Source organism: Mustela lutreola, chromosome 1 (assembly GCF_030435805.1).
Source record: "Mustela lutreola isolate mMusLut2 chromosome 1, mMusLut2.pri, whole genome shotgun sequence".
Lineage (NCBI taxonomy): Eukaryota > Metazoa > Chordata > Mammalia > Carnivora > Mustelidae > Mustela > Mustela lutreola.
In genome coordinates this window covers 175,858,523-175,886,242 of record NC_081290.1, presented here as the reverse complement: position 1 = coordinate 175,886,242, position 27,720 = coordinate 175,858,523, and the positions used below count along the sequence as shown (strand labels likewise).

The following is a 27,720-nucleotide window of genomic DNA, read 5'->3' as shown; positions in this document are numbered from 1 at the left end:
TAGCTGCCAGAACCAGGGCAGCTGGTTGTGTGCACACAACCCAAGCCAAAGCGACAGGGTGGGGTGGGGTGGGGTTGGGGGGCCGGGAGGCTCTTGTTTTGCAGTGCCGGCGAGGGGAGGGCAGGGGGGCGGGAGGCGGAACTCACGGTCTACTGCCCGCTCTCCCAGTCACCCTGAGGCTTCACTAGTTACTGTGCTTGTCTCTGGAAAGCCATTTTTCTATTTACCCCAGCTGAGCAATTCCTTTATTCACTTACGGAGCTACTCTACTATAGTTTGGGTCTTTAAAACAAAAAAAAAAAACAAACAAACAGTAAGACGACTAACACTTGCCAAACATTCAGAACGTGCAACCTCGCTCTCTCAAGGGGGTGCGTGCCCCACGTCCAAACTGATTGCCTTCATGCGGACTCTGCAGACCCACACTGGCCACACCAGTTATGTGCAGGGTGTAGAGGTCTGACCCCGGGGTCAGGAGGAGGGAAGCTGACTGCCTGTGGATATAGGCTGTGGTCCTGAGCCCAGGGGCTCCACTGTGGTTCAGACAAGGCTGCAAGACAGATGTTCCTCTACTGTGAGGATGGTAAACGTAACGAGACAGGATGTTCAGATCTCCCTCGACGAAGCTGATGTGCATCAGGGATTAGAGGAACTGTACAAGCAAAGACAATCAAATCTACTACTTACTCGGAGTTCAGGACCCACCACCTAAATCTGTTACTATTTTCACCAATCTAAGTGCTCTATTTTGGGGACCATGAGAAAGCGCTCTGGAGAGATGGAACCGCAGGCTGCTCTGAAAGATGGGGAAGTCCTCTCAGTTTCTCCACGGGTGACCTGTCTTCTGCAGACACACCATCACACACCACCGTCAGCGTGGACGGTCTGCCCAGGGGGTTGGGGGGACACGGAACATCAGGTTCGAAGAAGGACCTCCGTACTTCTGAAGTCCCCAGTGCCAGACCGGCCTTCCCCTCACACCTGCGGTTATGGCCACACCTACCCTTCGCTTCCTTCTCATTACGTACTTGTTCCACTGGAAGACCATGAAGAAGCCAAAAAGTTTTAAACATATTAGTCGTTAAAAACAACAAAGAAGAGTTTAAAGAAAGAATATATTTGAGCCACATAAACAAACAAAAAGGTATTACATAAGAAAAAATAATGTAACAATTTATGTAAGTACCTAACATACGAGCATGCTCTTACATCTAAAACAAAAAATAAAAAGGTGATATGGGTACTATATATATATATTTGACAAGTGTGCATTAAAGAGTTCTCTAATATAAAACATTTAAATTGTGGAGAATACTTTTCATGATACAGAAAACAACTGTTAAAATAGGCACACCCAACAATTCTTATAAAAATATGCTTGCCAACAATAAAATTCATCTGAGCACTCCTGTCTTAGATATCCAAAACCTATGAAGCTGTCAACCACTGGGTACCACCTCCCACTTTTGCACCATGGGTTTCAGCACTGATTGGTATGAATTATGAGCTAGCATTAATTAGGGTTATTTTTTAATGTTTCTGCCAGTTTCCCTCAGAATGCATCTATTTACTGTGAATACGTAAAACGACAATAATGTCTGTATATAAAAATAAAAGTCAGTTCCTTACTGTTCTTTCTTCCTTTTCTAAAAAAGGCACTGTATTTAGAAACAGCTATGACTGCAGGCAGTGCTTTGGAGAATCTGAAACTCCCGATCAGTGCGCTCCAATGTCAGTACACCTAAGAAGCCCTAACTGAAAAGAACACAAGATGTAAAAAGTTGATAAACTGAAAGGTTATAAAACTGGTTTATTGTAAAAGCAATTCAAGAATACCCAGTTAAAATCTTACCCGACGCTACCCAGTATAACCAAGAAGCAGTTACACACGTTAACATTAGGAACAAGGACACAGAACAAGACAGACCACATCCAGGCTGTGATTCAAATCAGAAAGAAGGAAGGACTGCTACGTGTCCTTCAGGTGAATGGAGGGTGCGGTCGGGGTCCCCAGCACCTCAGGGACACTGTGGGGTGACTGGGCAAGCCAGAGTCTTGGGGACAGGAAGAACCCTGGGTCCCCGGAGTCTTCCTGGCCACGCAGGCACCCCCTCCACGCAGCTCCCACCTCTGCACGAGGAAACCAACACCCACTGGACGGTCCCTACACTCACTCATGCATTCTGGGTACAATTTCATTATTGCTCTTAAAAAAAAAAAAGTCAAGGAATCTCCACAGTGGCCATTTCCCCTCAGAGTTAATTCAAGATTTACTCTTTCTGCTGCTTCCTAACAAGAAGTCTTAGAGTCAATAGTAACGAATGATCGACCTATGAGTCATTATATACAACACAGTCATTTAATTTTTGAGCACTGAAAGTACTTAAGATAAAACTTCTCATTCCCAACTATTGTAGTCCTCTCCACCGAAGGCCCAAGATTTTTGTAATTAAAAAAAAAAAAAAAAAAATCTGTCCAAGCTGAGGTTTTTCATAGCAGTTTTAGCCAAGAAAAAAGATCTTCTTATGTCAGTTATAAACCCTTGAAAATAAGGGCTTATTCCAGAAATACTGAAAGACCCTCAATCCCAGAGGCACTCGCTGGTACCACTATGACTCACGGCCGACTAGTCCCTTCATAGCTTATACTGAAGAGCTGATTCCTGCTCATTTTGTTCCTTTAAAAAATACTCTTTGGAAACCATTATTATTCTTCCTGTAGACATACTCTAGTTATATCTCTTCCTGTAAAAATAAAAGTATAATCATGATTATCTCTATTTCTGTGCTAAATTCAACTACCGATATACATTTATTAATCTGATCACCTCACCAGCTAACTCACCGCCTTGGCAGGATCCTATATGCCGTCCAGGGTCAATTCTCACCATGTACAAGTAGGAGCACATCTGTTTTAAGTAAGAGCAATCTTGTAGTATCTCAACACAGTCCTCAATATGTTTGTTACAAGCAAGAACTGAGAGACTAGATCGGACTTCCAAAACTAGGGCAAAGGTCAATTTCCAGAGCTAAAGAAAGGTAAAGCACATGTAAAGCTTACCTCTGTCGTGTACATTATGAACTTACAGAGTGATTTCCCATCGAGGCTCAAAATTAGTCCAAGGGAGTGTCAAGGGGAAAATACAGCCTTATCTTGTTTGCTTCTTTCAAATTCATTGGACAACACCGTGTGCCCAGTAAGCACACGGTCCTCTAGACGCTCTCTGTGACGACAGCCCTTTCTAGAACACTAAACTACCTCTAATGTCCGCACACTGCCCCGAAAGATTTAACCACCCGTGCGGTACGACCACTACTCACATATTCTAAACACACACATTGAAAACTACTGTGTTAAAATAACCTGGAAAGTAGGGAAACCTTAAAAAAAAAAAAAAAAGATACATTCTTCTATCACACTATCATAAACATTATAAGTGTGTGTGTGGGTATATATAGAGCGGATTAATCAAGATTTAAATAAGATGGTAAAAAATCAGGAAATGTAGATTTTAATAGTTGCCCCCCAGCTACAACTACAGAGTTGCTACTATGATAATTTGTCTAGATTCTGGAAAAAAAACAAAAACTAAAACAAAAAACAGAAAAGACACAGCCCAACCAATCAAAACAACAAACCCAGAATAAAACCCAGCACAACCTATACTAGAGTATGTGGCAATAATTAATACATTTCTACGGAAACTGTCTTATGCCTTATAAGCTCCTAAAATAAAATCAAGGTCACTACGTGACTAATGATAGCACGAGGAGGGAAAAACACTGAAAGTGAAGCGGTCTCCAGCCGTGGTTCCAGCGAGCTCATCGAATCAGCACGAAGCACTGAGCGCTGGTGAATCGCTCTGGCTCGACTGACGGGTAAGTCATGTTTTCCCACCGGCCAAAGGCCACTGGACAGACAACCGCCCGCACAAATGAAATGCTATGACGTGACGCATCTGACTCCCAAGTCCGCGTGTTTGCTCGACACGACGGGCGAACACCTAACTGGGCGCAAGGCATGGCATCCGTCATCCCAACAGGCTCACTGCCCCCAGCCCCCCAAACGAACAGTAGTTATAATAGCAAAAGAAACCAAAAACTGTTTTTTGATTCTTTAGAGCCAACTATGAAAGAGGTCAGCAATATATCAACAGCAGCAACGGACAAGAAGAGCGAAACAACGGATCGAGAATCCTGCGGGACGTCCATTCCTCTTCTCCGGCGTGAGCCCGGAGACTGCGACCGGCTCACGGGGGAACCTCTCCTTGGGTCCTTCACAGATGTGGCACTCGGTCTCCCTGCGGGCTCTACAACCACGTGAGAAAGCTCTCCTTATCAAGCTTGGTGGCGGCAAGCACGGACTCCATGTCGCTGAGGATGTCAGAGCTCAGGGCCTCCTGCAGGCTGGGCATCAACTCCTCCCCTTCCATGCTCATCCCGTCACCCTCCAGCGTGCCAAGGTCCACGTTTGTCCCCGGAAGGGCTTCTAGGTAGTCTGGGAAACGGCTCTGCTGGGGGGGCACAGTGCTTTGGTTGATAGTGTCGCCTGGTGGGAACAGAGGAAAGAGAATAAGGTCCCTCGAAAGCTACCATCAGAGCTCTAATGTGAGAGCATTTGGAAATGCAGAGAGAAAAGCTCTCCCCAATGACCTCCTGAGCCAACGCCCAGAGTTTACTTCAGGCTGAACAATTTGCAGAAGACACAATATGCCAAAGGTAACTTTTGCTTCAACATTTATTCAGACTCTGAAGCAACGGCACAAGGCGCTTATTACTAGATACTTGGCACTAAGGGGGCTCGTGAAAGAATGTCCCGTGACACTTTCCTTCCCGCAAGGACACTGCCCGAGAGCACCACTGCGGACCCCCCACCCCCGCCCTGTGCTAAGATGGAATATCAGCAGAGCTACACACCCTCTTCCCTTGACGCCACCCTGGGGACCACTAACGTCAAGACTCTGGATGAAAGCTGCATCCCAGCCGCAGAACAAGCCTCCCTGAGGTCTGGGACTAGACGCACTCACTAGCCCTCCTCCCAGAGTGCCCCGCGAGCCTGACGGGACATGCTTCTGAACACGATAGTACCACACTCCTTTTCAAGCTTCAACCGACAAACCTGTGAGAGCCACAGCAGTTTAGAGAACAGAGCCACGGGGGGACAGGAGCAAAGACAGCGTGTGGGGAAGAGCCAGGTGTGCAGGGGCACATGCAGGGGAGGGAAGATGTAGGGGCGCGAAGAGGAGGGGCCGCTGAGCACTCGAGCAAGCAGCAAAGCCCTGAGCCAGAGGAGCACGAGCAGACGATGCGGGCCAGAGAGCTGGCCAGTCAGGGCTCAGCGGGTGAGCCACAAGGAGGCCGCTCCAAGTTCCCTGCCCTCCTGAGCCAATACCCACACTGGGCCAGAAAGCTCAGGGGAGAGGTCTGCAGTCACCGAACCCACACAGGTCCATGACCACAACCATGTGTGAGGGCCCTCCACCGCCTTGCAGGCCAGCCCAGGGTCCTAAGTGCTGCGGAGAGTCGCGTCGTCAGTGCTGTTCGAAGGGAGCAATGCTGCCCACGTTTACAATCTGCGAAAACACTGTCACTGCAAGCTACATATATAGAAACAAAGCAGGCTCAATCAAAATGAACTTTACGGAGTCGTGACAGGTTTTCTTCCCAACAAGCTTGGCTCCCGAACACGGCGACCACGGCTGTGTCACTGAAGGCGGCCCACCAAGACCAGCTGAGGACCCCCACTGCCCACCTGTGTCCATCTCGTCAACACTGTTCAAGAAGTCGTCCGGGGTCCGAGGCACACTGTAGCTGCTCATGCTCAGCCCGCTGTCTGTGCTCTCCTCCCTCGAGTGGTAGGTGCCACTGCAAAACAGGGAGCGTCAGAGACCAGCATTTTCTAGGGTTCCCAGGTCACAGTGGACAGCTCAGTGCACACCACAAGCACCCATCCCCTTCGCCAGGACTCAGACCTGGCCCTCAGCAGGGAGAGGAGGGCAGCCTGAAGGGGCCCCAATCTCTCCCCCGGTGCTGGCTCTGGTGGCAAGAGAAGAAAAAGGACAGGCTGGCAGCCTTCCCCGTGGACAGAAAGTTCTCCGTGTGGGCATTCTCTCTGTGGTGCCATTTGAAGCTGGGGGGGCCACACGGCCCACGCATTTCAGGATCTTGATTTCCCAGTGGTGCTCCACAGGCCGGGGGCGGGTGGGGTGGGGGAGCACGGACAGAGTTCAAGCCAAGGAACAATCAACCCCGATCAAAGAACCAGAAGTCGCAGGGGCACCTGGGTGGCTCAGTGGGGTAAGCCTCTGCCTTAGGCTCAGGTCATGATCTCAGGGTCCTGGGATTGAGCCCCGTGTCGAGCTCTCTGCTCAGCAGGGAACCTGTTTCCCTTCATTTCTTTCTCTGCCTGTCTCTCTGCCTACTTGTGATCTCTGTCAAATAAATAAATAAAATCTAAAAAAACAAAAACAAAAAACAAACCACAAGTCCTTTCTGAATCAGGCCCTAAGGGAGGAGTCGCTGCCCATGAGTAAGAAGTCCCCTGGGGTGCTTGGGTGGCTCAGTCAGTTAAGCGGCAAGTCGTGATGCTGGGGTCCTGAGATTGAGCCCCGTGATGAAAGTTGAAACCTCAATGGCCCAGCTTCTTCCCTAATGACATGAAGGAGTGGCTGTGTCCTCCCTCCCCTCACGGTTGCACTGAAACCCCTACACTACTCTCGGGCTTCTGCCAGATTTGGCAAGAGCTGGAAGCCTCACAGGGACCCAGGAAAACACGAATGTGCCCCTAGGGCCACTTGGACACAACAGTGCTGCTTTGGAGGCCTCAGGATGTGGTCTGTCTTCATCCTGTCAGAGCCCTGAGATGGGACAGGGCCTGGTTGCCACTCCCGCCACGCAGCGCAGGGCTTGCCCTGGCCACGGGAGACCCTGGTGTGGAGCTCTGTCCACACCACGGGATGAGCACAGGGGCCACTTCCCTGTCTACTCATCCCACAGACACGCGGGACTGGAACCAGCCCAGACTCTGGGGACAGACGCAACAACTACAAAAGCCTGTATTTGATGGTTTCTGAGAGACGTGTACAGTCGAGGAGAGGCTAACACATACATTCACGAATCACACCCAAGTGGTGTGCAAGCAAAGTGCTCTGAGAACCGAGGGGGGAGCTGGGAAGAGGCTGGTGCAAGGGGACACTGGACCTGATGATGAGGCTCCCAGGGTAACGGGGGGGGGGGGTGCTGCAGCAGGGCTGAAAGCCAGCTTGGTGACAAGTGGGGTAACAAGTGTGTTCTGTATGAACTCTGGATGTAACTACTGTGTTCGTGTATGATCTCAGTAGCAGGCAACGGAGAAACCATCAAGAGTTTCTTCTTTTTCTTTTTTTTTTTAGAAAGAGTTTATTTATTTATTTGACAGAGATCACAAGCAGGCAGACAGGCAGGCAGAGAGAGGTGGGGAGCAAGCTCCCCACTGAGCAGAGAGCCCGATGTGGAGCTCAATCCCAGGGCTCTGAGACCATGACCTGAGCCGAAGGCAGAGGCTTATAACCCACTGAGCCAGCCAGGCGCCCCTCATCAAGAGTTTCTGACAAACATTCAAGCAGATGAAGGTGTCAGACTGGGGGAACGACACAGTGGCCAGAAGTCCCCCCTTAGAGTAACAGTGCCGACGACCTGATAGCCTGTGATCTTCGCCAGAAAACAGAAGCTCCAGCGACAGCCCAGCGTGCCTCAAACGTTCTCAGGAAGAATCTTCACACGTGACTACCAGAGGGTCCACCCACTTATCTATGCAGTCTGATTCTACCCCTGGACCCACACAGGTCCTCGGATGGACACTGGAATTAGATTATCTGAAATGCTCCTTGTTGGGGAAGAAAAAGTTGCGTGGCTCTGACCTTTCCTAACTAATCTCAGTTTGACTTCAGAACTATAACCTTGTGCACATACACTCAAACTCTGGCAGAACTTTAAACTGTATGTGTCAAAAGGACAAATATGAACTTAAAATACATTTTAGATGGCCTTCAAAATCAAACCTAAGAATCGAGGCCACCAGCCCCAATCCTGTCGCAGCAAATGATTGGGGGCATCTGGGTGGCTCAGTCGTTAAATGCCTGCCTTTGGCTTGGGTCATGATCCCAGGGTCCTGGGACTGAGCCCTGTATGGGTCTCCCTGCTCAGTGGGAAGTCTGCTTCTCCCTCTGCCCCTGCCCCAGCTATGCTCACTCCATCTCTGTCAAATGAAAAAATATCTTAAGAAAAAAAAAGAAAAGAAAAGAAAAGAAAAGACTGATCAAATGATGGAAATTCTATTGTACTAAATGTTTTGGCAGGATAAGAGAAATTTCTTTTTTTTTTTTAAGATATTATTTATTTGACAGACAGAGATCACAAGTAGGCAGAGAGAGAGGAGGAAGCAGGCTCCCCGCTGAGCAGAGAGCCCGATGTGGGGCTCGATCCCAGGACCCTGCGACTGTGACCTGAACCGAAGGCAGAGGCTTAACCCACTGAGCCACTCAGGCGCCCCAGAAATTTCATTTTCTGAATTATGAAGTTTTCAATTCACTTGGTGAGAAATTTAAGTGTAGCATTAGTAACGTTCTTAAACCAAAGTGCCTTTAAATGTTTTTTAAAAGTGCACTGCTTAAAACTGGTTTTAAAAAACCTAAAAGGACAAAGACAAGAAAGTATTTGCTCCATATTTTAAAGACTGAAACTCCACCAATATTTTACAACCTAAAAGGATGAACCGTCGTCCAACCTTAGTTTTAAGTGTTTTCCAGGGAAGGGCCGTCAGCCCACAGCCTCCAGCCCAGCTCTGCACGGGACAGCACGACCTCACTCTGCTCAAACGCGAGGTCTGTGTGAACTTGCTGAAAGGCATCTGCAAGCAGATCCTGCCAGTGGCGGGGGTGTTTCGTAAGGAGGCGCAGCCTTCCATCTCATGGCCTTAAGCAACAGCCCTTGACATGGGGAGGCTGTGGGCCCCTGCCCGGTGGGGAGGGGAGGGGTGCCCGGACGCTGGCCTCAGGGAACTCGAGGATGAACTTCCACAGAAGGCACGCACGCACCCCTTCAGGACTGTGTGATGTGAACTCACCAGAAGCAGACACGTGAGCGGGAACATGTCACGCGTCCTACCCCAGGAGCCGACTCTGAAGCCCAGAGCTTGGTGGGACTCACCGTTTGCCAAGATGGTCATTTTCAACATGGGGCGTGGCCCCCACGGCTACTCCCTGGGTGTGCCCAGCACTGAACGGGCACGCGGGCAACTATGGCCTTTCTCAGACACTGGCCGGGGCAGCTCCCACCCACCTGTTTAGAAAGGGATCCGAGCCACTGGTGGTCATTGTTCTCAGTTCCTGAGACATCCCAGGGGAAGGCACCGGGTTTGGAGTCCCGCCATCCTGCTCCAGTGTCGGTAACTGGCTACGAAGAGCTAATTCCTAGGAAAAACCAACACAAACACAATCAGCCTACCGATGACAAATCCACTGTTCGATGCACAGAAACAAAATGCCGCTGGCAGTACAAGGGCGCGGGGGCTCAGCTGTCCAGCACCTGCTCAAAGCTAACATGCTACCTGCCCGGAAAGACCACTGCTTCTACCGTCCAATCACACACATTGGAGGGATCCCAGATCCTTACGTCCTTACGAACCCTACACTGCATGACCTGACCTCACGGTGATACTCCTCTTACCTCGCAGACCCTCCCAAACCCATCCCATGGGGTAAGATGGCAAGTGTGGTCTTTCAGAAAAGAATGCTTCTTAACACTTTATTTCTATTCACCAACCCTCACCTGATCCTGTGTTCAGCGCATGCACTTGAAGCCAAGGGGGAGAGCCAATACCAGACACCAACTGGGGCCACCAGCACACCCACCGCTGTACACGGGCTGTTGCGTGTCCCGAGTGACCTCCGCTGTCTGCAGCTGTGCTCAGAGCCTCTAAAGGTCCCTCAGCAGGACTCCACTTGGACTGCCTGGTGAAGCCGGGGGCCCACTACGGCTCCAGTGCTTCCAGAGGGCCTGCCTGACCAGGTGTCCCAACGGCCCTGGCCTCAGCCGCCAGGGGGGCAGGACCTGGAAGCTGGGTCCTCCCTCCAACCATTCTGACCCCCTTCCTTGCTACTCCGTCCTCGGTCACCTCCTCCTCTGCGCATGCTCCCGGACTACGCCTGCTGGGCCTCTCACCATCCCATGAACCTCCCGTCTGCAGGAGCACAGGCTTCCTCTCCCCTGGCTTTTCTGGTTTGACTTAAACGTGGCTTTTTATTGCTCAGGAAACTGGCGGCTACTCACAGAGGCATGCCCGAGGCACACCCATGAGGGAGACAGTCCACCTCTGCGCCCTCACCCCTCCTACTCTAGGAGCTCTGCCTCTGCAGAAACCTGTTTTTTACTCAGGTTTATGCCCGCTGAATACACCATCCTTTACGCAGGATTTCTTAATCAGAGGATCGAGACAAAATGCAGAGGCCCCATGAACTTGGGTGATTAAGATTCACCTTCGTTCTCAGTAACTTTGTTCTGAAATTCAGCATTCCCTTCAAACACAAATACAGATGACCAACAGCTGTATTTGCTCTCCCTCTGACTTTCCATCCGTGGTCAGCATTTTCGTATCCTGTCGTAGTTGCAGTATCTGGAAATACCACTTACGTTCACGACCACTTCGGTATCGCGGTAGCTGTCAGACATGCCAATAGACATTGTGACCTACACGTTAATTACTAGGTGAAGGGTTCACTCAACGTGACAGCTCCTTTACCTTCTGGGTCCTAGTGACCTTCACCTCCACCCACCTGAACCCCTGACTTGGCCGGTTGAGACCATGGGGCTTCAGTCTGGACAGAGACTCCTGTATGCACAGCCCACCACTCTGGCCACCGTGGCGCCAAGCCCACACGACCAGCTGCCACCGACGGTGCTGCGTCCGCACATGGCAACACGGGCGGCTCCAGCAACACTCTGGCATGGGCTCCACGCTGTCCCCCTCAGGAACCTCGCACATGCCCATCCCACGTTCTGGGACGCTGTTCTCTCCTGCCCGGTTCCCGCATGAGCACAGTCCCACTCTGCTGCCCTCTAATCTCAGGGACTCAGTACTATCTTCTTTCTCCTCCTGGTCTACTGGCTTTTTTTTTTTCCTATTAAAAAAACATTGAGGGGACACCTGGGCAGCTCAGTCGGTGAAGGTCTGCCGTCGGCTCAGGTCGATCCTGAACCCTAGGTCAGGATCCTAGGGTTCTGGGATGGAGCCCCGCATCGGGCTCCCTGCTCAGCGAGGAGTCTGCTTCTCCCTCCCTCTGTGCCCCGCCCCCTGCTTGTGCTCTCTCTCAAATAAATAAAATCTTTTTTAAAAAATTAAGTAAAATGCGTTGAGGCATGAGCAACACAGACGGCTGTGTTAGTCCCCACGGGACAACACAAGGACCGGTGTCTGCGCATGCCAGGCAGTGACCACCATGACCCTCCGTCCATCACCACAGTTAAACAAAATTGTTTTGCTTAGAATGAGGACTTATAGGACTTATTCTCTCAACAACTTTTAAATTTGCATTTATTATGCATTATTAACTATAGCTAATAATCACAGTTCATTATTAATTACAGTCACCATGCTGTGTGTTACATCACCAGGACTTACTTATTTTGTAATTTGGTCGTCTGAACCTTCTGATCCCGCTCCCGCATGCCCCTAGTCACCCATCTGTCCTCTTTGTCGATGGGCTTGGTTTTTTGTTTTTTAGGTGCTACTTATAAGTGATGTAACATGGTACTTGTCTTTCTGTGACTTATCTCCCTTAGCATAAGGCCCTGAAGGTTCACCCACGTTGTCACAAACGGAAAGACACACACGGCCAGGCACAGCTTCATCTGTTCACACACCGATGGACACGGGCTGGTAAGTGACCGACAGCTAAGTGGGCACTGAGGTCACCGCCACATCTCGGTCACTGTAAATAATGCTGCAGCCAACAGAGGGGATGTGCATATCTTTTTGAATTAGTGGTTTTTGTTTTCTTCCAACAACTCCCCAGAGGTGGAACTGCAGGGTCACAGGGTAGCTCTGTATTCAACATGGAGGACTCTCCACACTCTTCTCCAGACGGGGCTGTGCCTCTGCACTCCCAGCAACAGCACACGAGGGACCCCTCCCTCTGCATCCTGCGAACACCAGTTTCTGTGTCATGTTGTTAGCCATTCTGACAGGTGTCAGGGAATATCTCGTGGGGTTTTTCCCCAGGGGTGCCTGGGTGGCTCAGTGAGTTAAAGCCTCTGCCTTCAGCTCAGGTCGTGATCTCAGGGTCCTGGGATCGAGCCCCACATCGGGCTCCCTGCTCAGCAGGGAGTCTGCTTCTCCCCACCCCCATCTGCCTCTCTGCCTGCTTGTGATCTCTGTCAAATCAATAAAATCTTTAATTTAAAAAAAAAAAACAAACCTTAAAAAAAAGATTTTACATATTAGAGAGAGAGCGCGCGCGCACAAGCAGGGGGAGCAACAGTGGCAGAAGGAGAAGCAGGCTCCCCGCTGAGCAGGGAGCCCGACACGGTACTCGATCCCAGGGCCCCAAGATCACGACCGGAGCCGCCTCCTCCAGGTCTGGTTATTAGTTCCCTGACGACGAGGAACGCTGAGCGTCTCTGGAGGGCGAGTTCCTGGTCTCTTCCTCCATCCCTAGGAGCCTGACCTCTGAGCGGATCATGTGACGTGCACATGAGCACCTTTCACATCCTGAAATACGCACATAACTTTACCTCAACAGAGCAAACTTCCACCTTGAACCAATGTTAGGAAAGTGCTCCCTTCATTTCTTACCGAGACTGCTAAGAAACGTTGGTGAAAAATCAGCCACCCACACTGGTATTACAAATCAGTGGTCTCTGGCCTCGAAAGGTGCTCAGTACCACTCGGGTTTTCTTCTTTCTGTCCTCTGGGCAGTGTTTCTTCTCATCTTCAGGGCTACCGCCCCTCGTCTGGCACATGCTCTCAAGCCCGTCATCACCTCGCTCCCATTTCAGTGAGAACCCGGAGGCGAGCGAGGAGTCTAGTTTCTGGCTCCTGCCATCCCCTCTCTCCCTGCAAAGCTACCTTCAGTCATACCCGTCTCTCTAACTTCTCAGAGAACAGAGGTTTCTCCCCTCCTCCAGCCAAAGCCAACGGGCTCTGCAGCGGCTTCTGGGGACTCCCATCAGGCGTCTTCTCTCTATCCGCTCCTGGACCAACCCCACTTCCACGTTCTCCAGCACAGGGCGTGCTCCCTCCCCACGGACCTGCGGGAGGACCTTCCACACGCACTTTCTGACGAGAACACATCTTTCTTCCTTCCTATTTCAGACTCAGTTCCCTCCCCCAGGTAACTCTCCGTGAGGATTTTACCAGGCTTGAGCATGTATGGGACACATGCTTAGCACTTATCACACGATACTGGAATGATTTCTTTCTTCTCTGTCCCTGAAGGGCACATCAAATGAATGACTGGACGGTTTGGGAGCAAAGAAGAGCGATGCTCGAAGAATTTACGTTGCCATTAGAACATGAGGGCGTAAACAGAACAGACATGACAACGATTGAAGCCCAGGCTCCAATGAACCAGAGGCTGCAGGTCTCCTGAACTCTGGGAGCGTCTGCAGGCACCGTCCAGGAGCCCCGTTTGTGCCCCACTCCCATCAAAGGCCCCCACCTGTTTCTGCAGAGTAAGCACAGGACAGGACACTGGCTAATAAGTCATTATTAAAATAACGAATAAGCCGGTTATTATTTTTAGTGTTTTTTATAAATTTTTATTTTTCTCTTCTTGATAAAGTTCCCACTTTTTTGAGATTACCTTTTAAAGTTAAAGCTAACTGTCAGGTGCTACTTTGGATTTTGACACTTTGCTTGTTCAAAGCTGCCCAATTTTTACTTGTTGCTATCTTTGGCAAGTGAATTTCTGTCGGCACGCAGTGCAGAACCCACTATCCAGACTTGCAAAAGACATTAATTTGGAGATGCCCAAGGACCACAAAGGCCTGGAGACAAACTTCTTATCAAAGCTGTGTCTGAGTCATGACTAAGAGTCATCTAGGGACTCATCTAACGTGAGTCTAAAAGGGTCAAGGAGAAAATGTCATTTTACTCTATTGGTGCTAGTGGGAGGCCGTCAGGGTGATCAACCAAACAGGGACCAATCTGGCATGCAAACAAATAGGACGTGAGAAGGCCAATGACATGTCTACACAGGCTGTAGAAACCGTATCAAGGTATGAATACTCAGCTCAGTTTTGAAACTTCTAGTTACACCAAAAAGAACACGACTGATACAACCCCCTAAGTAATTTCTGATCAGCTAGGTATAATAACTTATCCACATATTATCGCCAAATGGATACTTCCTTAACACAGCTCAGTACTTGAAGACAAAATTGCTGTAATTAAAGTTGACTTACAGCCCCTCCTCAAGCCATTAATCCTTAATGTTAATATTTTCATCTGTTGTTCATTTAGTTCACTGGGTTCAACAAGGAAGATGGAAAAATTCTGTCGGTATTTGGAACCAACCATCGAAAACGGGAAGGAAACTATGCACTGATGCCTTACTTTCCCCTTCTGACTCAGGACTGGGCTCCAACTGCACAGGAAAACAAACCCCTGCATTTCCCGCACACGTGCGCGCACCACACAGCGCGGAGACAGAGCTCTAGGCAGGCAGGTGTGGACGGTGGGGACCAGGGCAGTGTCTTCCTCCACGTTCCACCTCATCAGGTCCCACAGGAAAAGGAGCACGGAGTCAGAGGGAGCCCCTCCAGCCACCGTCCAGCTCCAGGGGAGGAGCCATGCGATGACATTTCACTGTTAGGAGTGAACTCCTTGTATCCTTTGACGAGAACTGAAATGTGAGGGTGGACAGGATTACATAGAATTAAGAATTTTATTTTATTTTATTTTTTAAAGATTTTATTTATTTATTTGACAGAGAGAGAGATCACAAGTAGGCAGAGAGGCAGGCAGAGAGAGAGAGAGGAGGAAGCAGGCTCCCTGCCGAGCAGAGAGCCCGATGTGGGACTCGATCCCAGGACCCTGAGATCATGACCTGAGCCGAAGGCAGCGGCTTAACCCACTGAGCCACCCAGGCGCCCTAGAATTAAGAATTTTAGAAGAATACTCAAGATTTGCTTCAGAGCTGTAGAGACCTACTGGTGACGTTAGAAATTATTATAATATGCATAAGTATAAAACCAAGTTCCATAATCTGAACGTTTTAACCTAAAAATATATTCCATAGAAATGCTTTCTCTTTTATGCTGCACTTAAAAATAAAGCCTGTAAATATGTATATATACCTATACAGAGTTAAGTCTGCTCTAGTGCGATACAGTAGTTTTAGCGGAACACACTTCGGATAAATATGGACATTACTCTGTAACTGGGTAAATCTGGCACAGCTGCTTCAAAAACAAGCTTGGGACGTAACTGGATCGTCTCTAAAAACAGATTTCAGTGGAAACAGCTCATGTTGAAAGTTATGTCTATCTCTAAGGAGATTTTTTACTCTGAACAAATGCCTAAAATTAGAATACTAAGCTAAAAATACAAGTTTGTTAGGCTTCTCTTTTTCCCAAAGGTAGTTAGAATAAATAGTTTGACAGACTTTCAAAAACGGAGAGGCAAGTTATAGGAAATTTGGCCAGAATTTAATCATGCTTCTGTATTTCAAAGGTCAAAAAGTTCTTTTGGAGTATTTGACTTTTTCTAAATGAAGCAAGTATTTTTAGCTCATAGTCTTCTGTAATAATACAAAAATGTGGCAGCTTTTCCCACTGAGCTTGTAAATCTTAGCTAATCTGGGATACATTTGGAGTCACAGCTCTCTGCACTGTAAGTAAAACGGATGGTCCCAGCTTGGTCTGAAGGGAACTTTCCAGGATGGTTTGTAAGGGAAAACACGAGTTCGCCTGCTTTATACAGTGGACTTTCATGGACTTGGGATAGAGCCATGCCACTGTTCCTTTCCATATTTCCCCTCCTCTCACTTAAAGAGCAGTATCATTTCCCACAGGGTCAAAAGATACCTTAATATGTATCTGATAGTTAAAGTATTTTGGACCCATATGAAATCAGTACTTTGATTCATCATTTAGAAAAACAAGGAGAAAGGCAGTAGTCCATAGTCTGGCAACATTGAGAATATTCCTGGGTTACTGAATTCTTAAGAGTATCCAAGGGAAATCAAAGCATGTACCCCCCCACCCCTACACAAAGTCAAAACCTGGAACAAATCCAAAGTCTATTAATGAGTGAAAAGATAAGTACAGCATGCTAGCCCACCACGGAACACCAGTTAACAATGAAGAGACCGAACGCACACGAATGAATCCCAGAGTAATTGTGGTAGGTGAACAGTTACGACTCCACTTATAGAAGGTTCTATGAACACACAACGTCAACCTTAATCTCTTTCTTGAGGCAACTCTGTCTTTAGCGCACAGGAAGCTATGGAATGGGGCGTTCATTTTAGGGAACGCAACACACAACTGAAGGTTCAGTTGTTTTCCTCTGGGTCATCATTTGCTTAAGGAAGGTTAGTTTAGTGAACTACAAATCCAAATTTAGAAATGGAGAGTAACTAAAAATACACATTGTAACAGTTTGTCTCAGCCACAGCAGTGTAAGTCCACAATTTTAAAAACAGAGGAGGAAGAAAGGCATTTCTTCTAGTGGTTCCAGAGGGACCTTGCTGTGCCCTACTTCCAGCACAGAGCATTTCATTAGGTCGGCAGGGATTTTAAAACATTTGGCCAGTGTTTAGAATGCTTCTTCTTCTTCTTTTTTTTTAATGTGTGCCATTTTACCAAATTATCTTCAACTTCATAACATTTTTTACTTAAAAAACATGTACACATGGATCTAGGGACTGTTAGGACACTGAACTCTGAAAGGTGATCTCCGAAAGCAGACTTTAAGTTTTGTGTTTCCAGCACTATCCTGGGATTCAACACTCTTTCTGAAAGATCTCTAGAATTAGGTCTTCTATAATTTTTGTTAATTATAATGTCAAAGGAATACATTTTTTTTTAACATTCTTCAAATTATAGACACTTCGATGAATAAAACAAATGAGATAACCTATGCAGGTATGAGGCTTAGAGAGTTTCCAACTTTCCTATTAAAAAGAACACATGAAATTCTTTATTCATGAGAAAACACTTAAATGAATTTATAGTTTATTTAGTATTAGGACTTCAAAAAGAGGAGACAGAATCTTGGGAAAAGTTAACTGGACTCTGAAATAGCTTTTCTAGTGTCTGCTAACAGGAAAGACCATTTGGACGAACAAAAAGCCAAATTCTTTACTGCTATTAAATTCAGGGAAAACAAGATTGACGGCCACTGTTCTCACACTGCCCTGAACAGTGCTATTATTTGGCTCCATTTGGCCGAAACTGCGGACATCCAACCGTCCTCACCTCTGCAGGCTAGTGGTGTGATACAGTCGCTGCACGTTCACACAATGGGCTGTGCCCCTCACTGAACCAGAGGCTGATCACGATGTTGCCATTCCCAACTAATACTCATTCCAGCTAGACACAGCAGTCTTGTTTCTACACTCTGAGTCGTTTCAAGAATCCTAAGAAGGCCAATGAGGACAGGTTTTGACCTAGGCCTTCTAAAGAAACTGGAGAACCCTGGGGAGCAAGAGGGAGGAGACGTGCTCATGACCAGAATCAGGGCAAGAGGACAGAAGAGTGCTCGCGGCCAGAGGAAGACGGAGAGGGAGAGGAGCTACTGAAGACACCCGGGGCGGGGGGCTCTGCAATCCCACTTCATCATCTCACCCATCCTGGGGAACCAGATTCTCAGGCACAAGAGAAGGTAAAAACATTCACACTTGAGGGGTACTATCTTTCTCAAAGTGTTTCCTTTCACAAGACTTTCAAACAGAAACTGACGCGTTCCTAACCAACTCTCTCTAAAGGTCTCCCAATTTACAAAGAAGTAACTGATGTATTAAAAAGATACAGCTAGAAAATTGAACAGTAAAGACTTGACCTCTGGGAGTGAAGATAACATTTATAGTTCCAAAAAGTTTCTTCTGAAAACAAAAATTCTGAAGCATGAAAGTAATGAATAATCACAATGAAATTTAAAATTTTAAGTTCTCCGAAGGCAAGTTATTCCAAAATTTGCCAACAAACCCTAACAAAGTAAGCTGTTAATTTCTACCTATACAAAATCCTTTAAAGTGGTCTTAATTCTTCAGAATTCCACATTAACCTGTCCCACACTGACATCAGTCTATGTGACCAGAAACAGATCTGTGTAGTTAATCCTATTTGGTAAAAATTAAAAGATAGCTTTTGAAATGACTACCTTTGTAAACATTTTGAAGTATGGTACCTTCCCACATGCCACAGCATCTGAACTGTATGATTACGATCTAATTACAGAGCGATGACACAGATTTCATGTTGCTTAGCTCATGTGCACTAATTCCTATCAGAAAAGTAAAATGGCACTTTGAACACCATTTAGGACTCAAATATTGGATCTGTCCCCCTTTCTCCATTATTCCTTCATACATTCTGTTCCTTGAGACAGGAAAGCTCTTCCCAACTTTCCTGGTAACCCCCTACAAAGCCAGATTTTCACTTCAGAGAAGATCCCTCTTTGTGAAATTGTTTCCTGGCAACTACCTGAAGGTCACCCAGAAAACACGTCAGCACACACAGGCTTGACTGACAACAAACCCCATCACATTCTGTTTCGGAGCCACTCCAAACTTAACCCCGCACCAAACCTCTTAAGATTCACGGACACTCCCACACCTGCCAGGCGAACACACTGACAAATAAAAACTTACATAACAAACCAGTATTCCATTCTCCAGCACATCCAAAGTTGCTTTTTACAAAACCTTTTCAGGCTTCTAAATCTAAGGAATCAACTCCGTAATTTTAATTAACATCATATAAACTTAACGGACATTCTATAATTCTCAACTTTTCTGAAACTATTAAAAAGAAAATCTAAGAACGCCTGATCATTTTAATAAGGGCTACTATTTACATTTGTACTCAAGTGTGAAAGACCTTAAGCTACTCATTTATCAGATTTATGGTTTAAAATCTCAGTAGGAAAACAAAGAAACAACCTCAAAACACTTTTGGCATGGAGCACTTTTTGCTTAAACCCAAATCTCATTTAATTTCTGCTCCTATCTTAGTTTCCACCTCACTTATCATAGTTTCCACCTCACTTATCACAAAGAGAAGCCTTCTTTCAGAAACACTTCAGAGCTAAAGCACGGGATGTATCCTCACTTCTTAAGACCCATGCTCCGGGCTCTGGCCAGGCCCTCACCGCGAGGATGCGCTCTCTCCACCGAAGACAACTTCCAGGAGTTTGCCCCTCCCCTGATGTCTTGCTTCGAGAAGGCATTTATGGGCTAAGGAAGCGAGTTTTCCCTCCCCAAGTTAACTGTCTCTACAGGGACTCTGACTTGATCAGCACGGGCTCTGACAGGCACAATGACAGCATCCAAAATGAGCGGAGCTCTGCCAACTCCTGCTTCCATAGCTCATTCGGACACATGCCCTTCAGCCCCGCAGCGCACAAGGGGCACGTGGTAGCATCTGCCCACCCATGAAAAGTGCAATGACCCCCTCAGGTCTTCAGTCCTTTATATCCTGTGAACCCTGAGCACAGAGAGTCTGTTTTCAAGACTGAGAGTCTTCCCTTCACGGAAGTGTCTGAGTTAGGACAAATGGCAACAATCTCTCCATCTACATAAGATTCCTTTTCAACCAGTGCTCTCTGGGGTTCATCAGGGAGACAAGCTGATAAAGTCAACAAAGAAACCCCAAACGCGACCCAAGCAGGCCCTTCCCTCTTCTGATAATTGTGATATTCTTCCTTTGGGAAGCCCTGGAAAGAATTTTTTCCCCTAAGAATACTACTGTGACTCTCTTAAGAGGTCTTACAGTAGTCCGCCCAAGGGGATGAGCTGTGCCGGTCTGTCCCCGTCAGGTGCATAGCTCCTATCCATCATTACAAACACTACTGTAAGCTACGCACCTGAGAATCACACACAGCTCAAGGCTGACAGGATGTACAACAGGGACATAATACACTTTAAATACGGAATAAAACGAGACTTCCATGATCAAACTGAGCGCTAGACGCTCTCTGGAAGGAGCAGGAGGGAAGCAGGCCGTGCAGACCTTCTGGGAACGGCAGAGGGAATGTACGTATTTGGGAAGAGATGGCTCACAGTCACACCCCCTGGGCTGACGCTCAGTAAGGACAGGACCCTGGAGCGCAAGTTTCTTGCTTTCCTAATTTAATATCTTTTTTTTTGTTTTGTTTTGTTTTTAATGCTAAAACATCAGATTAAGAGCCTACCTGACATTTTGGAGAATTTGCTGTGCTGGGATTGATATTCCGCATTGCCTAAGAGTAAAAAATAAGATGGATAAAAATTACTTTAAGCCACATGGTTTGGCTATGTAGGCTGACTTACAAATTTCATCCAGACATAGCACCACAGAGAGAACTCCCAAGCCAGCCCGAGAAGCAGCAGACCGAGGAAGACAGGAGCTGATGGGGTCACCACGTAACAAACTGAAACCTCAGGGGCACTGAACAGCACGGAGGACAGGACAGCAGGCTTTAGGCGTCAGGACTCAAACAAAATTGGATATTGGTCAGGAAGGTTCTTTGCTTCTGAGGATTAGAAGGAGCAGGAAAAGTGTCATTCAATGTTCAGTGGTAAGAGCAACCAACAAGGGAAGAAATTCACAGGAAGCCAAAGACTTGAGACTTGCTGAATTTATACTGATTGCCAAAAAACAAAACCAAAAAAATCCTAATAAACAGACTATTAGTATGAAATAGAGCAGGTCTATCACTTGGAAGTGAGAAAGACAACACAGCTGGTGAAAAGGAAGAAACAGAGCTGCCTTTAAAGGGAGTTAAGCTGCTTGTCTCGGACCCGTCACCCACAGTAGGAGGGAGGACAAGACTCCAGAAGGAAGAGCTTCACAAACAGCAGCACTGCCCACCCGAACAGACCGTTACAAACAACAAAACGAACAAAACCCCAGGCTGATCAAAATGATGAACGGTGACATTAACATACAGCAAAATGATGAACGGTGACATTAACAGATCTTCACTCTTAGTAAGATTTCCTGGTTTGGACAGTCTTCAACTCCTATGTGGAACGGGGACCGGCGTGTGCGTGGGCAGCGTCGGAAACAGGCCCGGAGGCCGCTTTGTTTCCTCTAGCAGCTCCATCGTCATATTCTCGATGGTGCCGCCTCGCTCTGATGATCGAGTTTTTATTTAAATGAGAAATATCTTTCCTTCACAGACATTTGTTAGCCAGAGGTCCAGAACATTGAGTTGAAGTGCTTCCTTTCTACACCTTCCCGGCAGGTTAAGAAATCCGTCCGTGACAACCACTCTGTGGCCTCGAACCCTGAACAAGCACGCCCTGGCGTCTGGGCTCAGAGCCGGGGCCCGGCGCGCTGGCCTTACACGGACGGACAACGGGCAGCACAGACAGCTGAGAGGTGGGTCTGTCTGGGACCTCCAGGGCCGAGTCCCCATCCCCAGGGCCCAGTTTCTCCAATCCCACGTCAGAGTCTGGGGACGGCACCACGTCTGTGCACATCCAGCGACCCTCCTGGGACGTGGCCCACATCACTAATGGGCCTGAGCCAAGGTCCTGCCTCCGGGGAACAGAAACGTGGAGTGTCATGACGTTTTAATTTCTACACTTGGGAGGCTACAATTTAGTGGAAAAACAGTAGATACATGTGTTCTGTGTCTGTGGGCAGAAACAATGTTGGAGAACAACGTAGGTGAGAAGCTGACCATTCCGGCCACCCCGAGGGGTGGACTCGGGACACAGAGCGGGAGGTTCGGTCTTCACACACCTTCACCTTCTGCCCCCTTCAAAATCGCACTGTTTTCCTGTCAGAACAACCTCTAGGAAAATGACAACATACGCTGCTCTGGTAAGGCTGCATCCTGGTCCCTGGACTCAGCTCCCCTCCGGGAGCCCCCGGCTCTGACAGGGGCGGTCCGCTGTCCCGGAGCACAACGGCACTTCCCGGGAGCAGATCCCGGCCTTGTCCGCCCCGAGGACTGCTCAGAGCAGGCACCGGGAAGGCACTATGGGATCTCCTAAGCTTGGGGTCTCTGGGATTCAACAGAAGCACCAGGGAAGCACCTTGTGGACAGGCCCCTGCCGGGTCCAGAACAGCGCAACCCGGGGAGCGGGGTGGCCTCTCCCCCGGGGCCTCACCTGGCGGAGCAGCTCCTGCTGCTTCAGGCGCAGCCGCTCCTTCTCCATCTGCAGCTGCTGCAGCCGCATCTGCTGCGGGCCGGGGCCGCCACTGCCCAGGACGCCCCCTGGAGGGCTCTGTGGGGCCAGGGGAGGAGGCTGCTTCACCGGGGCGCTCTGGCTGATCCTCTGGTTCATGGCTGCAAGGAAACAAAATATCTGGCCTAAAACACTGGTAGCCAAGGGAAAGGAGTTTTTCAAAAGCAACTAGGAAGAGTCAACACAGCCTTTTCACCTTTTTGGCAGGGACTGGAAATAAGCTGAAAATCCATCCCTAGGACAAGGGTTGTGTTAACTGGTCGTTATTGTCACTGCCCCTGCTGTCCTTGAACAAGACCCAAGACAAGAGTCAGGAGACACAAGGGAGCGTGCACCTCCCACGACATGCAGCGGCTGCAGATGCCGCAGGTTAAGAGCCGAGTGTGGAACAAAAGTACGAAAAAGTGACAGACGGCTCAGAACCAACTAACCTCTGCCGGCTCTGCAGCGGGGAAACTGACGAGAGGACGGACTTGCAGAGACATTTTGGGTGACTTGTGAATGATGTGAACACGTTGCTCATTATAAAATTATAATACATACAGATTTAATAAAAAAATACAGCTCCCAGAGCAAATGGCACAAAGCACTGTGAGCAGTAAAGCTCGCTGTAATGCCCCGTCCTTGGGACGCCGCTGGCTCGCTTGGGGGAGTGCGCAACAGGAGCCCAGGGTTGGGAGTTCAGCCCCACATCACGTGGAGAGAGGACTTAAAAATAAAATCTTAAAAAATAAACAAAATGTTCAAACATGTGTAAGTGACTGAAACACACGCAGAACCTCTCCGGAAGCAAGCAGGTGACAGTGATGAATGAAGAGCCCAGGCATACCCGGACAGTGGGCTGAGGTCTGTGGCACAGGACACTGGCCCCCGGTGGTGGGGACGGGCCCTGTGCTGGGCCCCCCATGACCACGTGACAATCAGGAACCGTGGATTCTCCCACCAGGGAGTTTCGGTCACGGACACCACCCGGACCAAACCATGGCCCATGGCAGCCTCCTGAGCAGACAGTTATTCCAGGAAATGGAACGACATACCACCTTTCAGACACACACCAACTGTTCCAGGTGACATTTTGGGTCCCTGCTTCTACTTAATGTTTAATACACACCGACCAAGAAAACCTCAGGCCCTAACAACTTCACAGACGCTGAAGGAAAAACACTGTCCCACAACCTCCCAACACAATCCTGAGCCCAGGACGTGAGCATAGCGCAAAATGACACACCTGTCTGTCCCACCACACTCCTGTGACTTCCCAGGGTCCCCAGGCACAGGCCCGACCCCCTGGCAAGGGTTACTCGTGGGCCCCCGGTACAGGCCTGGGACACAGGAGCACAAGGCTCAGCCTCTCCCAGAGCCCTGCCCTCTTGATACTGCTACGGGCACGGGCCGAGGACCCAAGTTATGTGCATGTCCTCGGGGCCCTGTGCAGTGGCCGGCCTGAAGCTGGAGCTAAAACACCTGAGCTGAGTTCTCACTAAGGCAGAAACGGAACAATCTGGGATATGACAATTCACAAATGCTGCCACCCACGTCACCAAAGACTGGCCAACTCTGCCACGACGCCAGCCCCACGCTGAGACAGAACGGACACCACCACCATGTCTGCGCCTTCATTCAGTCCAGCCCCAGGCCCCTGGCTGATGTGCACGGAGGGCGCCCACTACCGCGTCCGACCTCCTGCTCCTGCCTTTTCCCTCCAGGCTTTCTGTGTTTCCAACTTCTTGACATCCAGTTATTTAGTATCAATCTTTTAGTGAAGCACTGAAAATCAGTACATTTACCTTTAAGTGATGCTCTTCCTGTGTCCTCCCTTTGGAAAGTGTAATTCACAACTGTTCTCTTCCAAATACCTGTGGTTTCTGCTTCAATTTCCGTTTAACTCATGAGCTACTTAATAGACTGTTAAGCTTCCAAACACGTTTCAAAGTTCCAAAATTGACTTCCACAAACATACAGAGAAGCAGGAAAAACAGATAAACTCTCCCATGCTTGTTGTGCAGCTTTCCGATCAATACACGATTAATTCTGTTTCTTCCCTATCCCCATCCACTGCCTCATGGACAACTGTCAGGTCAACAGTGCAGCCTTTCACTCATACAGTGTCCACGTGTATCACTCAGGGGTTTTCCTTGGGGTTCTGAGTGTTCTCTCTCTTCTGCTGAGAAGTGTGGTTCTACTAAGTGAGGATGTGTTACCCCTCCCACATATGCCGTTCCTTCAAACAGCACGAGCTGAACGTCCGCTCAACACGACGACAACTGGAAAGTTCTGAGTTGTCAGGGCTGCGGTGAAGGCAGCTGAGTAACTGCTCTCCAGGCCACCTCGGCCACCAACTCACCATCGAGGGTGACCGGTGACACTATGCTCGCCAACTCTGGAGACTCATCTACCTGCCCCCTGCCAGCACTAACCCGCCCAACAGTCACCAGTGCTCCGGGCGTTCTAAAAGTCCAAGCAAAAACATGCACACTTCTGGGACCTGCGGTGGCACCCACACTGGACGGCTCTACTCCAGGCCCCTTTTCGCACTCACGGACATCCCCTCGGGACCACTCCAAAGCACAATATCCAGGTTTTCTCTCATTTCCTTTATAAAATAGCTAATTAGGGTTCCATTCAACCAATTTTCCGTCAGGTTTTCACTACGTCAGAGTCAGCTCATACACACCTCACTTTGTTCTTCGGCTAGCCGGGGCAGAGTCCTAGCGGGGACAGCTGTTAAGTTAGTGGCTGAAAACAAGCGCTCTCAGCAAAGCCCTCCCTTCCTGCCTCTCACACCATGGGGCACACTTCATTGCACCGTCCCAGTAATGCGTTAAGGGAATCTTGCTTTCCTCTCAAATCCTTGCCGAACTTTTGGACTTTTGCCAATCTGAAAGATGAGAAATGGCTCGTGTGATTTCACTTTGCTAGTTTTTATCACCAAAGTTTGAGCAATTACCCGAATTTAAGGGCCATGTGTGTTTTCAACGTCAATTGTTTTCCTATCTTGTCCAACGGGGTTATTAGTCTTTACATACTCTACTACAGACTGTCGCCACAGCCTAGGGATAGACTACTATGGCAGTACATACGCCACAAATAATTTCCCTGTTTTCCATCTGTTTCTTTAGTTTGTCTTTTTTTCTCCCCACAAGTTTCTTTTTTAAGCAAATTTATCAATCTTTTTGAAATTTGAGCTAGTTTTCCCCATGCCCAGATGGCAAAGGAATTCATCAACTTTTTAATTCAAAAACTATATGCTTCCTTTTTATATACTTGTTTGGCAATTCAATCCAGACCATTTGGAATTTATCCTGGAATGTGGTGTGAATGAATCAAATTTTATTTTTTTGTGCCTATCAGTCTCAACACATGCATGTGAAGTATATCCTTCCCCCAGAAACACCTTTATCACAGACTAAACGGCTAGATTCTGTGGTCCTGGATTTTCCATTCTGTTCATTAATGCCATACCACAAACCACAGTTTTAATCACAACATTAATGATATGTGCTAGTATTACTCAAGAAGGCAAACCACAGTTTTTCAAAGCTAACTATTTTATTGGGATCTAATTTAACTGCACTGTGGTTAAAGAACAAGTTCTGTGCATCAATTCCTGAAATTTGCGACTCGACACAGGGTCAAATCCTTGCTTTGGCACCAGGGCCTGTTTCAGTCTAATCTCCCCTGTTCCTACCACTTTGGAGTCCTGACATCCTCGGGAGCGGAGGTCCCTAACCCTGGTCGGCCCCTGGTCCTGCCTGCCCTTGCTCACTGTACAGTATGTGGATTTTATTTTCTGACCCACAGAGATTTTTTTTTAAACTATGACCCCAGTTATGTCTTTTTGGTTATCTGCTTTTAGTATTTTGTCTGGCAGAGCAGAGAAGGGACGTCAAAACAGGATTTGCTGTCCCATATTGTTGGAAAGCCTTATTAATCTCTCAGAAGGCCCCATGAAAATATTTATGATTGCTCTTTACAAAGAATAAATGGCTTTACATTCCATAATCATAGTTTGTAGTGTATTTTGGAGGGAAATGCATAGGAAAAAGCCAAAAATTTTAAGAACTAAGATTTGCCAGGCACCCATCAACAGCCTCATTCGTGCAACTGCGCACACCTGCTCGCCGCCGACACGAGGTGCACAGCTGACACGTATCGTTGTGGTCTTCACTGTCAAAGCGACCCCGACCAGAATCCGACACAACCCAGTAACTCATCCCGTTCTCGGCTTCTCCGGCTACTCTTGGCGTGCCCCCACGTCCCTTCGACAGACGCTGTGGAGATAACAGCCTGGAGAAAAGGGGGTGAGCCACAGAGGGCACCTGCTCCTGCTCCAGACCAATTCTTTCTAAGCTTTAAGACCCTTCCTGCTACAGATAACCATTCTGCGCTCTGCTGTCTCCCACTTTTCCAGCCACTTGTGTTTCTAGGCATGCTGTGATTCACAGAGATATGCATATTTTTCCAATAAAACCAAATTGGAACAAAACGGGTAGTGGAGATTAAGCCTCACGTCAGCCTCCAAGGCATCCTCCTCCTCTGTGGAAGCCCGTTCCTGGCGGTCCAGCACAAGGCCTGGTGTCTTCCCCACGGACATGTCTCATCCACCGTGAACGTCTGCTTCAATGACATGAGCTGGGAGCTCATCTAAGACGCCATCACACGCGGTGCACACCCCATAAACTGCACCCTAGAACAAACAGCTACTGGGGAGAATGTTTCCAGTTCTAAGCAATTACGTAAATCAATGTTAAAAAGAAACTGCTAGGAAACAGCCCATTAGTGAGTTGCGGAGTGCTGGAATATGCAACTTGATTAACTGCAAAACAGACTCTATAACTGTACAGTGGTCCATACTTCATCTCTAAGAAACATCCAGAAAACTTTTGAGCTTTCCACACTGGATCTTTACTCAGTTACAGAACATTTAAAGGTTAATATAAATATGTAGTCTTTGTGAAAACTAACTAGACAACAACGTAACTGCGTGGAAATAAAGACGTAAATATCCTCTGCTTTCCGCCCATTTCCCAGAACTGAACACCATAAGGAGTAATGATTACTGACAGTGACCACTGCTAAAGGCATCCTAAACTGGTTGGAACGGTCTTTTTTAGAACTAAGCTTGTTTAACTACTCAAAACCACAGAAAGGGAGAAACAGGAGAGCAAGGGATGGGAGAAGAACTAGCTCTGCAAAATTCAACAGAAGTCTGTACCACGTCTGCAGCAGAAACAGCCCGACCACTCGAGCACTTGGGGTTATCTGTGGCCACGGTTCCCAAGGATACCAGCGTGTGGTGCTCTCCCCTCAAGAGCGCATGTAGGGACGCCTGGGTGGCTCAG

General features: G+C 48.1%; 1 protein-coding gene across 6 annotated transcripts in view; it reads right to left on the bottom strand.

The window, feature by feature from the left end:
- Positions 1-1,096: 1,096 nt before the first annotated feature.
- Positions 1,097-27,720, bottom strand: part of YAP1 (Yes1 associated transcriptional regulator) — a 111,197-nt gene continuing 84,573 nt past the window's right edge. For 3 of the 6 annotated variants that reach the window (XM_059179248.1, XM_059179215.1, XM_059179222.1), the window contains 5 exons: positions 22,301-22,479; positions 20,392-20,439; positions 9,318-9,448; positions 5,752-5,864; positions 1,097-4,548 (listed from right to left, as the gene is read on the bottom strand). In XM_059179248.1, the coding sequence (XP_059035231.1) occupies positions 4,310-4,548; positions 5,752-5,864; positions 9,318-9,448; positions 20,392-20,439; positions 22,301-22,479 (710 nt within the window). In that variant the 3' untranslated portion in view covers positions 1,097-4,309. The remainder of the gene's footprint in view (positions 4,549-5,751; positions 5,865-9,317; positions 9,449-20,391; positions 20,440-22,300; positions 22,480-27,720) is intronic. The other 3 variants (XM_059179254.1, XM_059179231.1, XM_059179239.1) reach the window with 1 other exon arrangement.